At 36.2% G+C, this 16753-nt stretch overlaps 1 protein-coding gene and 1 pseudogene across 2 annotated transcripts in view; both read right to left on the bottom strand.

Annotated features, from left to right (window-relative positions):
• Window positions 1–9486, bottom strand: part of LOC311579598 (vomeronasal type-2 receptor 116-like) — a gene marked incomplete at both ends in the record, with an annotated part of 33892 nt that extends 24406 nt beyond the window's left edge. The window contains 3 exons of the mRNA XM_084750305.1: window positions 3536–4434; window positions 8443–8572; window positions 9316–9486. Coding sequence (XP_084606431.1) covers window positions 3536–4434; window positions 8443–8572; window positions 9316–9486 — 1200 coding nt within the window. The remainder of the gene's footprint in view (window positions 1–3535; window positions 4435–8442; window positions 8573–9315) is intronic.
• Window positions 9487–10062: 576 nt separating this feature from the next.
• On the bottom strand, window positions 10063–15918 carry LOC311579597 (vomeronasal type-2 receptor 116-like; annotated as a pseudogene). The gene is made up of 4 exons: window positions 15897–15918; window positions 13412–13499; window positions 11314–11605; window positions 10063–10971 (listed from the first exon to the last, which is right to left on the bottom strand). The product of its transcript is annotated as a vomeronasal type-2 receptor 116-like (transcript).
• Window positions 15919–16753: the final 835 nt, after the last annotated feature.

Below are 16753 nucleotides of genomic sequence, written 5' to 3'. Positions count from 1 at the left end.
AATATTTTCTCTTTGTTCTCTAGATTTATTATTTTGATTATTATGTGGCTATTGGAATTTCTTTTCTGGTCTAGTATACTTAGTATTTTGTAAACCTCTTGCATGTTTAAGGATATCTCTTTAAGTTGGGTAAATTTTTTCTATGACTTTTTAAAATTAATTTATTCTTGTTACATCTCAATGGTTATCTCATCCCTTGTATCCTCCCATTCTTCCCTCTCTCCCATTTTCCCCTTACTCCTATCCCCTATGACTGTGACTGAGGGGGATTACCTCCCCCTGTATATGCTTATAGGGTATCAAGTCTCTTCTTGGTATCCTGCTGTCCTTCCTCTGAGTGCCACCAGGTCTCCCCCTCCAGGGGTCAAATATGAGGCACCACATTCTATGGTTTTCTTGAAAAAATTCTGGTCCTTGGTGTCTAGAATATTTCTTCTATTCCAGTTATTCTTAGATTTCATCTTTTGCTGCTGTCCTTTACTTCTTGGAGGTTTTCTTGTAAGATTTTTTCTATTTAAAATTTTCTTTGTCAGATGTATCACTTTCTTCAATTGTATCTTCATGCCTGAGATTCTCTCCTCCATCTGTTTTATTCTGTTGTTCATGCTTACCTCTGTGACTCCTGTTCTCTTCTTAAAACTTCCATCTCCAGGATTTTCAGATTTGTGCTTTCTTTATTGGTTCTATTTCCATTTTCATGTCTTGAGCAAATTTTATTCATTTCCTTCACCTGTCTGATTGTATTTTCCTGTAGGTCTTTGATGGCCTCTATTTATTTGATTGTATTTTCCTGTATTTCTTTGAGACCCTTATTCATTTTGTCTTTAAATGCCTCTAACAACTTCATAAGCATAGATTTAAGGTCACTTTCTTGTGTTTCAGCTACATTAGGATATCCAGTGTCTCTTTTGTTTGTTTTGTCTTGTTCTGTTCAAGCTATATTGACCTGGTTTTGTCGATTGTCTTTCTACACTAGACTTTGCCATCTGGTTGTTCATGGCATTGGCTGTGTTCCCAGAACCTGCTGTGTTTCTCAGGCGTTTGTGCTTCATTGGTGTTCTGATGGTCTCAAGACAGGTAGTAGAACCATCATATTTGTGTTGGGAATCAAATTCTACTATTGCTGAATACCAGCCAGTGCTCTTAACTAGTAAATCACCTCACTTGCTCCTCTAGAAGATATTTGAAAAGAATGAGAACCAATTATTCTCAAGTTATTCTATAATTAGAGAACTTTTTCCAAAGGAGGCATTCCACTGATAATAAAACAAGAAAGATATACAGTAAAGAAGAAAATTATAGATTTGATTTTCTAATGGTCATAGGCAAATAATTAAAATAAAACACTTTTAATGTATTTTAGAAATACATCAATACATACCAGTTTTTAAAGTGTGACAGAATGTGAAGGAGTGAAAGGATAAAGGTGGCTTAGATGTTTAGAATAAAACTGAGAAATAAGCACAAAGTCACTAGTATTAGCTACGTCTGCATACTTGATACCACCATAATTCCAAGAGTGGTTTTATATACTGATAGAAAATTGGTTTTTCTTGCTGACATTTGGCATTGGGTTATAAAATGAGGTCCTATGTTCTTAATAACTTTGTATGTAGCTCATTATGCCTTGACCAGGTATAGAATAATATTCATGAAAAGTTATATCAAATGCAAAGAAATCAGATTTCTTGAGAATAAACACATATATGAAAAGAAAGTATGACACTATATGAAATTTCTTTAAGAACACCAGAAAAGTGTATATATTGACACAAAATTTCTATATTAAATATCAAATCTTGTCAGTAACACACATAATTGATATAGGAAACACTGTTTTTGGATACTGTTGAAAAATTAATCAAATACTTGAATGAACTAAGTGGAAGAACTCATATATTAAGATTTCCTCAGCAAACTAAACCAGTAACACAAAAGTAATAGTGGAGAACAAAAAAGTGTAGCATATATTTCCACATGAAAACAGGATGTCTTAGACTCAGTAATGTCTCTCTTTTCCCCTATTTCACATCCTTAGGTTTGGAGATAGGGGTTGAAAAGTAAGAAGGGTGAATATAGAAATATATAGAGAAGATAGAACAATAAGATTAGTGAATCTACTAGTCAACTTAATGCCTCATTTGTCACTCAAAAGGTTATTTTTAATTGACTGGTATAGAATTTTGTAGATAGATACAAAATCAGATTAATTCCAGATGTAGTTGTATGGAATACAAATGTAAGTTTATTCTTCACACACATTATATATAAATATATATATATTCTACTCTAATATAAGGTATTATACTCATATAACTCAATTATAATACCAGGTTTACTTTCATAATTTGAAAGTGCTAATGCAAGCTGTTTAGGACAAATAAGTTATACAAGTTAATTGTTATCTGACCAAATCATGGTCATATAAATCACTACTAAACTTTTATCACAAGAATATACATTTCAGGTGCAACAGATAGATATGATTCTACAGAAAGATAAGATAAGATATTTAGATAAGGTCTTTAAAAAACCTCAGAGACATGCAGAATATGGTATTTAAGTTGTTTTTATTATTTTAAAGATTCACTGACAATAAGACAGGTTAACTCCTGGCAACACCCAACCTACCTCAAAGAGGATGATGAGCATTAAAGAATTTATTATGGAGTTGGTTTCAAATGTGGCAAACAAGCCACTCAGCAAAATGTTCTAATTTCTACCACAGACAGAATTATGCCTAAAAAAAGAGCAAACTTAGATGCAGGCAGAGTTGCCTGTCGAACTCTGCTAAGATAGGGTAAGCAAGTCCTCAATAGTTCCTGCCTCACAAATATGTATGTTAGATATATTCAGCCAGAAGGCTGAAGAACATGCTCCACCATAATAGAGTTTGGATGACTATTCAAGTAGAAAACTATCTCTGTCATCTTCACATTTGGAAATCTATAAACATGCACTCCCGATATACTCAGTAATTAAGTTTATTCCTTTTCAAATCTATGATGGAATTGAAGACCAGAGAGCTTAGTTTTACAATGAAGTTCAGTTGTTTAGGGGCTAAGATCTTTTTAGGTCTAGATAGATGTTTTAGGTTGATAATGACAAGGTGTGATGGAGATTGATTTACACCCAAAATTTTAGATGCACCAAGATAGGAAAGATGTTTTCTTCAAGGCTGTCAAATACAAATAGCTAAAACACCAAGAATGTAACATTTGTATAATTCTGATTGTGTAGTGGTTCTTTGTGCTATAGGTAGTTTAATGTGCATATGTATAATAATATGAATGTATATGTAAAAAATTAAAAAAATATATTAAATAAATAAATAAATACATAAAGGAAAAAAAGAAAAAAACCAGGATGGCTACAGAATCCAATTATCCTAAATGATTACCTAAACAAACCCATGATATCAAAGGGAAAATTCTAACATTATATTTGATTGTTCAGAAGGTGAAAATCAACAGCCTTCGAAGATATTACTTAAGAAACACAGGAGCTAGGATTTAAGAAGGTCTTTCTTCCTAGCATATTTTCTGTCCCTGATGTAATGAAGTGAGTTCTGTTCAGGCTTTAATAATATGATGTAGCACTTAGGGCCAAAGATGATGCCCAAGCGTGATGCACTGGAAGCCAAGATAGAGAAGACTTCCATAGCCACCATGACTTTTCCCTTGGTGCTGTGGTAGACAGGGAGGAAGGTGACCCAGACACTGCAGAATACAAGCATGCTAAAAGCCAGGAACTTGGCTTCATTGAATGTGTCAGGCAGATTTCTGGATAAGAAAGCCATAAAGTAGCTCCCCAGGGCCAGGGCTCCCAGATATCCAAGGATACAGTGGAAGGCAATAGCTGATCCCTTGTTGCAAATGATGATGATGTGTTTATGTTCTGAGTGAGCATCTTTATCAATGAAGGGAGGAGAAGTTGCCAGCCAAATTCCACAAAGCACAACTTGGATCAGGGTGCAGATGGCAATAATGAAATTAGGGGCCCTTGAGATCAGCAACCACCTCCTAACTCTTCCTGGAGCAGTGATCTTGAAGGCTATAAGTACAGTGATAGTTTTGGCCAACACAGTAGAAAGAGCTACACTGAAGAGGAGTCCAAAAATGTTTTGCTGCAGGACACATGTGGCTGTGTTAGCATGGCCAATGAAGAGGAAGGGACAAAGAAAACAAAGGGTCAGAGTGATGAGCAGGATATAACTGAGATGCCGGTTATTGGCCTTGACAATAGGAGTGTCTCTGTGTTTCAGAAACACAACAAGAACAACAGCTGTGAGTGAGGAGAAGCTCAGGGACGTGAAGCTGAGTGTTGTCCCCAAGGGCTCATCATAGGCAAAAAATGTCACAGTTTTCTGTAAGCATTGGTGCCTCTCTTTGTTTGCATAGTGAGTTTCTGGACACCTCACACATTGATTCATATCTGCCAGAAATGCAGTTGATCATGAATGTGCATTCAGGTTTCTCCTTTGACCAGATGCCACTTGCCAGGTGTACCATCCTGCACTGTAATTTGAGTCATTTTGTTTTGTGTGTATAAAATACACACAGTTGGAAACCATACCATACCCAGAAAACTTTCTATTCCAGACCTCTATAGGAAGAAAAGCTTTCAATCACCATAGATGGGAAAAACAAGATACTTCATGACAAAGTCAAACTTAAACAATGTCTGTATAGAAATATATCCCTACACAGAGAATACTAGCAGAACACTAGATTAAAGGAAAAGTTCAATAAGACCAAGGGAATGGCCAGAAAAACAGGTATCGGTGACATCAGTTAGAGGGACAGAGACCCCATGCCCACCAAAGGCCCAATTTGTCACCTGAAGCCTTGTCCCCAGCCTGTTCACACAATCTCAAGTCAGCTGTCAGAAATTCAGGCCTCAAAGACTTGAAGACCAAAAAAGAAACAAAAGCCAAGGACAAAAACACCATGCAAGTGAGACTCAAACGGTATATACTCATACTTATATCTGCATGCTAGCCCAAGGGGCATGTCCCACAAAAGCCTTCACTTACTAGGAAACTGGAACAGAGGGCAGGACATCCTACTGGGACTCTAGATGAGAGAAGCATGGGAGAGTAGCAAAGTAGAAGGATCCAGAGGGTCCTAGAAACCTACAAGTAGAACATTATGAAAGGCAGATTTGGGCTCAGGTGTCCCACTCAAACTAAGGCACCAGCCAAGAATAATACAGGTGGTAAACTTTAAACCCCTACCCAGATCTAATCAATGGACATAACATTCTCTATAGCTGAGTGTAGAGTGAGGTATGACTTTCACACGACCTCTGGTGCCTTATATTTGACCATGTCCCCTGGAGGGGGAGACCTGGTGGCACTGAAAGGAAGGATAGCAGGTTACCAAGAAGACATTTGATATCGTATGAGCATATACAGGGAGAGGAAATCCCTCTCAGGAACAGTCATAGGGGAGGGGAATTAGGGGAAAATGGGAGGGAGGGAAGAATGGGAGGATACAAGGGATGGGATAACCATTGAGATGGAACAAGAATAAATTAAGGAAAAAAACCACCATGCAATAAATACAAACTCAGAAATCAGCTCTTAGACCTATAATCACCTCAAACCTACATGTCTTAACTGCAGTGTGAGAACACAGTCAACAAATAGCCAAAGCCATAGGGCACCACCAGGTCCCAACTATCCTAAGACAACAAGACTGCAATATTTCAGTGCAGGTGGAAGCACAAGAAAATGACCTTAAGATCAACTTCACGAATATGATTCAGGCTCCTAAAGAAGAAAAAAAAACATTCTCTTAAAAAAATTAAGGAAAGAGAAAGAAAAAAATTAGAACGACTCAATGAATTCCTTAATGAAAGCCATGAAATCCAACAAAAACACAATAAATAAACAAACAAACAGATGAATGAAACTGGTCTAAAAATGGAAATAGATGCCCTGAAAACATAAACTGAATGAATTCTAGAATGGAAAATCTTAGCAAACAAAAAGGAGCTACATATGCAATCATCAGGAACAGAATTGAAGAGATAGAAGAAAGAATCTCTGAAGGTTGATGATACAATGACAGAAGATTCATTTGTCAAAGAAAATGTTAAATCTAAAAATTCTTAACACAAAACCATCCAGGACATTTGAGACATTATGGAAGACCAACCTATAAATAGTAGATGTAGGAGACTAAGAATAATTCTAGCTTGATAGTGTTAAAATATATTTGACAAAATCACAGAAGAAAAATTTCCAAACATAAAAAAGGGCATGCCTATAAAGGTAGAAGTTTACAGAATACCAAATATATAGAACCAGAAATGGAAGACCACAGGCAAAATAATAACCAAAACACTAAATGTGTAGAACAAAGAAAGAATATTAAAAGCAACAAGAGAAAAAGGCCAAGCTACATATAAAGGAAGATCTATTAGAACTATACACAACCTTTCAACAGAGACTCTGAACCAGAAGTACCTGGACAGATGTCTTTAAGGCTCTAAGAGTCCACCGATACCAACCTAGACTACTATACTTAGCAACACTTTCAATCACCATAGAGAAAGAACATGACAAAGTCAAATTTAAGCAATATCTGTGTACAAATCCAGCCTTAGAGAAGACAATAAAAGATACATGCCAACACAAGGAGATTAAGTACACTCCTGAAAACACAAGGAGTAAATTGCACACTAACAAAACCCAAAGAAGGTAAACATACACACATGCACACACACACACACACCACCACCACCACCACCACCACCACCATCACCAACAGAAGTAGCAGCAGGAACAACAGAAACACTACCAAAATAACAGGAATTAATCATAATGGGTCATTAACATCCATCACTATCAGTGGACAGAATTTCCTAATAAAAAACACAGGCTAACATAATGGGTATGAAAATATTACCCATCCTTCCACTGCAGGGAAGAAAAAGACCTCAACATCAAAGACAGATGTTACCTCAGAGTAAAGGGTTGGAAAAAGCTTTTCCAAGAAAATGGACCTAAGATACAGGCTGGTGTTACTATTCTGATATCTAACAACATAGACTTCAAACAAAATTTAATCAGAGAGATGGAGGACATTTCACACACATTAAAGGAAAACCTCACTAATATGGTGTCTCAAATCTGAACATATATTTCACAAATGAAAGGGCACCCACATTTGTAAATGAAACCCTAATAAATGTTAAAGCACACATAAAACTTCACACACATTAAATTGGAAGACTGATGTATTCCATTCTCATCAATGGGCAGGTCATCTTGACTGATGACTTTCTAAATAGAACACTGAGAGCCAGCAGGGTCTCTAACTTTGACAATAGGAAGTCATGACAATGAAAGGTTTCCATAAGGCAAAGGACATTACCAGTAAGAACTAATGATATCCTGCAGAATGGGGAAAAGATTTTCCCCAACTCCTCAGTCAATAGATGGCAAATATCCAAACTATATGATGAAATAAAGAAAACCAGACATCAGCAAACCAAATAATCCAATTAAAAGTTAGGGTCAGGAACCTGAAAGTGAATAGCTCAGAGACTATTCGTGGAGTTCCATTTGTTCAACTATTTGGAAATAGTGGAATAGTAGTTGTGGCTCATTAGGGACATTTGTGTCTATGGAAGGGCTTTTAAGGATCTTTCTAGTGACAGTATGTATTTTCTGTCTCCTGTGTTTGGATCAGCATGTGTGCTCTGAACTACTACAATTGTTATTCTTTATTAGTTAATTTTCCATTGTTGTGAAGAGCCATAATGACCAACACAACTTATTAAAGAAAGGCTATAACTCATGGGTTTATAGTTCCAGATGAAGATCATGGAAAGGTGAAGGAATGAAAGCAAATGAGAAAATAGCTGAGTTTATATCTGATCTATAAGCATGGATGTGGGGAGAGAGAGGGGCAGAGGGAGGGAGGGAGAGAGGCAACAAAGCCACACCTTCTATTTATTGCAAATTCCTCCACTACTGTAGAGCAAGTATTCAAACAGTCGAGCATATGGGGTATGGTCTCATTCAAGGTATCAACATGGACTCTAACTATATGAAATCGTAAGCCAATTAAATGCCTTCTTTTATAAGTTTCTTGGTCAAGGTACTTTGTCATAGCAACAGAGAATAAAGTAAGATAAAATGCATGCTGTAATGAAGCATACTTCTCTGGTAGTCTACAGTGGTTTTCTGTAGGCAGCGACATCCACATCTACTGTGGTTAAAGTATATAAAGCAGGTATGAATTTCAATGCCAAGAGTGTATTATTTCTGTGGGAAGAATGAACTTTATATAACCTGTGATTTTCTAACAGCTGGAAGGAAGAGGAATACCTTCACTGAAATGAGCTGGTTGCAGCTCACTTACAGATGTTTTCCATATGCTTAGCCATTGCAAATGATGGGAAGGTGGGTATGCTTTCTGCATGCCTGACAATTATCTGTCTCATTGGAAATCTCATTCTTTGGGCAAGGAGTGCAGTCAAAGCAGCAGGTAGCCTTGCCCTCCTGCTGGGTTTTCCTGAATCCAGGATGACAGCTCTCACTACATAGAGACCGAGGAATCTGAGAATAAAGTGATTGATAGCAAATGATCGGGTATTTATGGGATTTGCCACAGAATGTTGACAAGCATTATACAATTCTAACATTTTAATTGTATGAGGTGTGTGAGATATACAGAGCAATTGAGGCTGGTTCTCTTCTCATTGTATGAGCAGAAGTTAGACAACTGAAAATGTTCTTTCATGCCATACTAAGAATGGTGTCTAATGATAAATCATAAAGAATCTATCACCAACATGAGGCTTTGTCTATGCATAGACATTCTTATCTCAGGCAGTCTCAGAGTTATTCTCAGGTAGTGGGTTTAGCAACATATGTTACCTGCTTTTTCTGCAGTTTGAATTCTTTATATTCCAACTGCAGGTTCCTCCCTCATCACCTCCTGATCCTACTCCTTCCCATACCATGCTGTTTTGTTTTGACAGGGGCCTAAAATCAGAAGGTCAATAGGCCATTGGTTAAAACCTTCTAAGGTGGAATAAAATAAATCCTCTGTCAGATGACCTGTGAAAATGATTAAGGTCATTCTGAAAATGGTATGGTATTTATGGTATTAAAGAAATGAAAAGCTTGGAAAATAAAGAGTTCATCCAGCAAAATTAGGTAGTAAGACAATTCTTCATATTGGTGGTAATTATGTATCTATGAGTGGACCCTGTATGAGCAAGAAATGGTCACAACTTGCTTGTTGTAAATTTCAAATGTACACACTGGTGAAGATACTAAGGTAAGATGCCACCTACCTCTGTCCATCCTGTGGCCCACTGTATCATATCATAAGATAAGGATAATTTCTGGCCCTCCGGAGCATTTGGAGAAAATGTTCCTACTTTCACATTTAGCCCAAGACCTTTTGGGAAATTCCAAAAGTTGAGAATGTCATACTCTGCATGTGACTTCCTTTTCCAATCCATGACCACATGGTCCCCCGCAGGACTGATGAGTTGTGTGTTCTTTATAAAAGGGTGAAGCTAAAAGCGAAACAAATACTTATGTTACATAACCTCCAAAGAAGTATAACAGAGGTAGAATCAGAGAGAATCTCTTCTTGGTTTTAACCTTGATGTGAAAAACACCTTTACTATAGATATTAATTGCATTCAGCAAATGATAGCAAAAGATAATGGGAGAATCACTGTCCTTCTAAAATGTTTAAATCAGTTTAACTAGAAAAGGTAGAACTAAACACTCTTAAATCATGAATATGTATGGAGAAATGTAGTTATTTCTTTAAAAATGTAGTTATTACAATTAAAATTTGAAAATATTTGAAGTTTCATCTGTAAAATGGATGATTTTTTGAGCCATCATTTACATAATATAAGCATTTAGAAGAATTCAGGTGCACTGTGATAATTCTCTGTCTCTTCTCTTGTGTAATTGGAATTTTCATATTGAAAATTTTACCCTGAAAATACTGTATGGCCCATTGTAATACAACTGTCTATTGAATTAAACATATTTCTCCTTACAGTCTCTCTAGAATATTTTCAACAAAATAATCTAAAATATGTATTGCCTAGTTTGAGGGTGTTAATAGGCCTGTAGAGTGTCATGTTGCCAATGTCACAATTCAGCTGAAGTGATGTTACCTGCCATGGGGAGAATACCATCTCTTTTCCTTTTACTTGAGTTGGAAATTGTACTTGATTGAGAGTCATCTCATGCACACTGTGGGCCACAGAATATACAGCATTGTACACATTGTAACTCTCCTCACTCATGGCCATGTCAAAGATGTTCCCAGGCAAGAATCCCAAGGAGGCATTAGGTAGACAGTTGTCCACAATTCTACACGCTTTCCTCAAAAATGAGCAATTGAAGAATAAGTGCCACAATACATGAAGATAAATGTCTTCTGGGAATTTGGAAGGATTGGCTGTCTGTATAAAATCTGTAAAACGAGTAATCTCCTCATTATGGTGTGAAAAAATAAGGGCCCCATGTAATGAATCTAACATGAAATATTCATCAAATTTCGAATGATCCCAGTGTGAGTTCAGGACCCAGACTTTCCATTTAAGTAATTTCTGTTTTATATTCACTATTAAACTTAACAGAGAGTCAGAGTCCCCATAAATAATAATCACATTTGCTGATTATTCCAGGATCTGAACCTGATTTTTCCAGGGTTTGGTAAGATATGAGCCCCTGCTGACTAGGATCATTTCCACAAATGCTATGCAGATTTCATTTTTATCCATCTCGCTTCTCAAATCTGAGAGAGTCTGGGCACCTTTGTGATCATCTATGATAAAGAGCCCCACCCAGAACCATTGGAAATGAAGCATCAAAGATAAAATGCCAAGTGTCAGAGGTGTGTCCTTAGGGGCCACCTGGTACAGAGAAGAAAACCGTCTTTGTTCACTCAGGATGCTATCAAAAGGCCCAAAAGTAAGCTGCAGAGAAAACACAATAAAAAACATAGTCATAAAATTGAACTACATTCTACAGCAATGGTTTAAATCCTTTAGGACAATCCTGCTTTGAAGGTGAAACCTTCCTTCCTATGGGTGTTCCAGAAAAGTACAGAAAGCAATCATAGGTTCACCAGTGTTCTGTGTCTATTCTATATTCCCTTTTCTCTCTATTCTATGCTACATAAATATAGATGTACCATCAACTGTCTGCATCATTTTCTATCCATGAAGAGGGATTTATGTTTCCTTTTTTGCCTCACAGCCCTGGACAATGTCATCAATCGAGCTACCATCAAGTCCTATACCATCCCCCCATCTCACCTGTGGAAACTTGTATAGATCCAGCAGTGTCCCTATGTATTCAGATATTGCCCATGATGGCCCTGTAAGTACAGCAGCTGAATTGCTCTCTTTTACATATCTGTAGTTAGGAATGCTATGACCACGCCCTGAAAGTGAGGCAAAAAGATTGCCCAGAGTGTTCCTTTGACCATGTGGAACATTATGGACTTCAAATCCCAGGGATGTGTTGGGTAATATGTAGTTGTTGCTGTTGATCTCCTCAATGGCAAACATCATGGCCAAAATACATTGGTAGTTCTTCAACTTGTACCTGGACAGAAGGTAGAACAATGTTTAGGAGGAAGATCTGTACCACATAACATATCATAGCGATGACTCCTAGTAAAGCATGCTATGGAGCCTGAACCATATGGAATTTGTAATGAGGCAAACATTCCAGGCTTAGGTCATGGACACCAATGCCACAAAACCTCCCATCTACAATTTATACTATCTGAAAAAAGTGCTGAGACAATGGAGAAGCCTAATTTGTTGTAGAGACCAACCAATGACTTGTCAATATGAGGCCCACACCAGAGAAGGAGCCCTTGCCTAAGGATAACCAGGAACTAGAGGCTGGATATGCCAGAGACACAGGACAGAAATAATCAATAAAATGATTCCTAATGATATTTTGCTACACTCATAGATCAGTGTCTAGCCCAATTGTCATCAGAGAGATCTCTGTTGACAGATGATGGGAGCAGATGCAGAGAGGCCCATAGCCAAACAGGATGAGAGAGCAAAAATTGGAGATCATGGTCAAGTCTTTCCCCAAGGAGCTTTATAAACCATGTGAAGAAAAGGTGGAGGAATTATTGGAGCCAGAGGGGTTAAGAACACTAGGATAACCTGATTCCCAGAATCAAATAAGCAGAGCTCATAGGGGCTTATAGAGATTGAAACAGCACACTATAACAGAAAGAAAAGAAAATAAAACAATAGAAAAACAAAAGTCTATCTATCTGTGTCGCAGAAATGTCAAGATTATAAGCATGATCCACCATGATGCCCAGCAAGATACTCAGTTTTGATAGCATATGGTTTGTTATAATATGTACAATTAGTATGATGAACATTGAAAGGATAAAATCCCATAACTTAATCAGTATACATTTCACTTAGTATGAATTACCATCTTCTACCTCACAAACAGATAGTGATGTCATGATGAGAAATGAACATGTATAAACATTAGTGACTCTGACAGTACAAAACTTAAACTCAAAGAAATTATTGAAAATATGTTTTAGAACAAAACAGCAAAAATGCCATTCCTGAAAAATATAGTTTGATAACTGATAAATATATCTTGTACAACTCACTTATGTCATTTTTTATCTTCAACATGAAATATCATAAATGTTGAAAATAAACCATTCATTATAAAATGTTTAAAAATAACCAGTAAGCAGATATTTATGTCCTTTAATTTGCAAAATGGTTAAAAAATCCCGAAAAAGAAGAAACCTTTAAAATCAGACTTTTCATATTCTTCTACTATTTAAATCATTTTAAGTTATTAATATACAAATATACACATGACTTCTAAAATGCCACTGGAGCATACAAGTCAACCATATTTTTAAGTTAGTGTGAAGGAAAACCTCTCCCAAACCCAGTAAGAGAAACTGTCATTATTACTTTGCAGGGAAGTTAAGCACCATGCTTAAACATCCCATAGCATGAATACATGTACTCCTGTAAATTAATTTCTTTTAGTCAGGATATACTTTGTATATCCTGAACTTATCAACTAATCCTTCACCATCTTCCTAATTTTGACAAGAAAGTAAAATCTAAATATAAAATTAGAAGAAACAATCAGGAATTATATATATGTTACATTCATATGTTTTGAGTTTTTTTCTGGTAGCCTTGAAGAAAACACATTTCTTGGTGAGTCTAAAATTCTGAATGTAAATCAATAAAATCTATCATATCTCATCATTATCAACTTAAATCATCGGTCTCTACTTAAAAACATCTTGACCCTTAAACAAATAAGCTTAAATGTAAAACTAAACTATCTGGTCTTCAACTCCATCAGAGGCTTGAGAATTAATAAATTAATTACCTGAGTATACATGGAGTCCAGCTTAGCACCTTCCCAAAAAAGAAGATGACAGAGATGGTTTGCTGCCTAAAGAGTCTTCCAGAATTCTCTAGAACATTGGAGCATCATCTTCAACACTTTGGCCCAATATATCTGGGCCAGACATATTTGTGAGGAAGGAAGTATTGAGAGCTTCCTCACCCTGTCTTGGCTGAGTTTGGTCATTGATTCTGCCTGCATCCAAGCTTGCCCACTTTTAGGAATAATTCTGTCTGTGGTAGAAATGAGACATTTTGCACAGTGCCTTGTTTGACAGGTAGATATGATTTAATAGAACTCTGTTCTCAAGGCGAGTATGGTCTACACAGAAATCCTGGAATATCCAAATAAGTATACTGAGTACTCTTTTAGAATTATCTTTGTAGATTCTCTTAAGTGCCAAAAAATACTTTATAAGTATAACTAGTAAGACAACACATATTGTCAAGAACCTTTGGTGAAAATTAATATATAACACTGTTTGTGGAAGGCATGAACCTCTCTTGTGTTTCCCACAGTGTGTTTGTGTCTTGGATCTCAAAAGAACAAAATGCAAAGCTCTAAGGCTATATGCTCACTGAGACACACTGGTGTATTTAGTTTTGAATTTCAGTGTACATAGTGTGTAGAAAATATAAAGGAGTTCTTATTTACATCATCTTGTCTCTATAGTTATAAAAAAGGTTTTAAATTAATATGTTTTGTGTTAAAGTTGCCTTTTCAGGTTTTCAAGCATCATAGTCCATAGGATATTAGAAAACAGAAGGGTTCTGAGACAGAATGTTCATATTTTCAGTACAATTTGAAATTACTGTTCTATCTGGATTGGTCATTGAAGGCTTCTGAGTGCATAGCTGGCAAACAATACTTTCTATAAACATGGCATCAATATAGAGGTTTTCAAGTGCCATATAAATTAATACTAGCTGCACAATTTATGATCTTTTGATGCTATGGCAATTGAGATAGGTATACTTATGCAGTTATAATTAGAACATGAGTATAGTTAACTGAAATAAGACAGATCAATTCGTCTTTCAAATTACATATACATTCTTTTCTATATATGTGATAAACTTTATGAAGAGTAGGAAAGCATTGTGAACCTTGAAGAGTCTATGCTTGCAGGTGCCCCACACTCTATGAAAAGTACATTTGGAAATGTGTTGTCTTCATCAAATATGTTATTTGTTTATAGCTTATATAGTTGGAAGTTAATATTAGTTATATTTCTAACTTCAGAAGATATTAAATCACACAGCCCTCTCTTCTTGAACATAGTAGACAAGCAAGCCACAGTGAGCTCATGTAATTACAAGTGTGATATTTGCAGAAATGAGATCGTTTTATGGTCCTTTTTTTGCTATATGTAGTTTATTGTATGTATGTATTATAATATAAATGCATATTTACAACTATTAGTAGTTTCTGACATGCTATTCACCCCCTGTGGAATTGTCCAACACTTTCTTCCCACAGGCTTTGAATCCAAGACCCTGTATTCAGAATAACACAATTTATGGATTAAAAATATATTTAGTCTCTTCTCCAGGCACAGGCAGTATGATTTCATCTAAGACTACAGAGATCTAGTCCCATGACATGAAATCCTTAGTGGATTTCTCCACAAATGTGAACCAAGAAGCAAATCATTGAAAAGCCATTCATGATGATACAAACATGTTACACTAGATGATGCCATGATAGACTAAAGGGAACAGGGCCGAAAAGGCCCATACCAGACCTGACCAAATCATAATAGCAGACACCATGCACTGTAGAACTGGAGGCTATCAATCCCAGTTTTGATTTCCCATATCTCTGCGAGTCATAGAATATTCTCTTTTTCCATAGATGCATGCCTGATTTCCAAAATTATGTCTATGCCCTACTATAAACTGTTTATGTCTCTTTCTGATAAAACCTACAGTTCTGCTCAATTGATTTCCTTATGATTGTTTGATGTCATTGTAGAAATCAGGTTTCTTATTTGAATGTGAACTTTGACTTTATATAGTATTCCTTTGTCCACCATGAATCACTGAGTTGACATTTTGTCATGATACCACCAAGTGCTAGAACACTGTGTCTTCCCACAATTTATTCATATCTAAGGTCATAGTGTCATCAAGAAATATAATACCATAGAAATATATCCACGTTTTCCTCTCCAAAAAAAACTGAGTAAAGCTTTCTGGGTAGAAGGACTCCATTCCTAAAGGCACAGAGATGAGTTAAGTCAGTGACTCTACCAAGTTAGGCACTATAGCCATGACACATGTTATTGCAAAAGTGCTCAGTGTGGAAATTATGTCCAGGACAGAGTGTCAATCATTGTGTAATAATGGCTTTTCTTTGATAGTAATGAATCAATATTCCTGGACTAGAAAACAGGTGAGTTTCATTATCATATCTGTCCTACTCTAGCTTAAAAATCTGGGTGCAGAAGCCCCTCTTCTCTGCCTACCTCCACTTTCTGGGGACTCCATGGCTTGAGAGGATGACACTGCACTTAACATTTTTTGTCATTTTTTTGTTAATCTTTGCCATTCTGACTGAGGTAAAACAAATTACCAAACTTCTTTTGATTTGCATTTCCCTAGTAGGTAAGTATGATGATCTTTTTGAGAGATTTCTTAGTTCTTTTTTCTTTTATAACTCTTAGTACAAATCTCTGACCTACAAGAGAGTATCTTGAATGGCAGTGTGCTTATGAATTTTTCTGTATATTTATTATTGAGACATACAAAACATTTATTTGTGCAAGTTGATTCTCTGTCTTCTCAAATTGCTGAATTAATTAATAATTTCTTGAGTTTTTCTGCAGAATTTCTAGAATTTCTAGTTTGTGTTAATGTAATTTTGTTGTATAATCTACAAATAGTGATAGTTTGAGTTATTCTTGCTCTCTTTCTATCTAATTTTCTTTTCTTCTCTTGCTTCGACTGCTAGTGCTTTAAGCACAGTATTAAAGTGGGCATAGTGTGCATCCTTGCATTGTTCCCGACTTCAGTGACTGTACTTTATGATGTTTTTCCATTTGGGATGACTTTGTCTGTGGGATTTCTGTATTATCCTGTATTGTGCTGAGCTATGTTTTCTCCAATATTATGTTCTCTAGGACTTTTATTATGAAGTAATGTTGGCACTTGTCTAAGAATGTTCTTTTTAAAAATAATTTATGCATTTATTTACTTATTTATTCATTCCACTTACATCCTGATTATAGCCCCTGCACTCTGCTCCAGGTTCCATCCTCCCTCCTTCTTTCTTCACAATCCTACCTCAGCTCATCAACTCATATCTGGACTGAGCACATCCTCT

The sequence above is a fragment of the Acomys minous genome, assembly GCF_964271855.1.
Source record: "Acomys minous genome assembly, chromosome: 12".
Lineage (NCBI taxonomy): Eukaryota > Metazoa > Chordata > Mammalia > Rodentia > Muridae > Acomys > Acomys minous.
The sequence above is the reverse complement of the archived record's forward strand: the minus strand, read 5'-3'. Positions and strand labels throughout refer to the sequence as shown.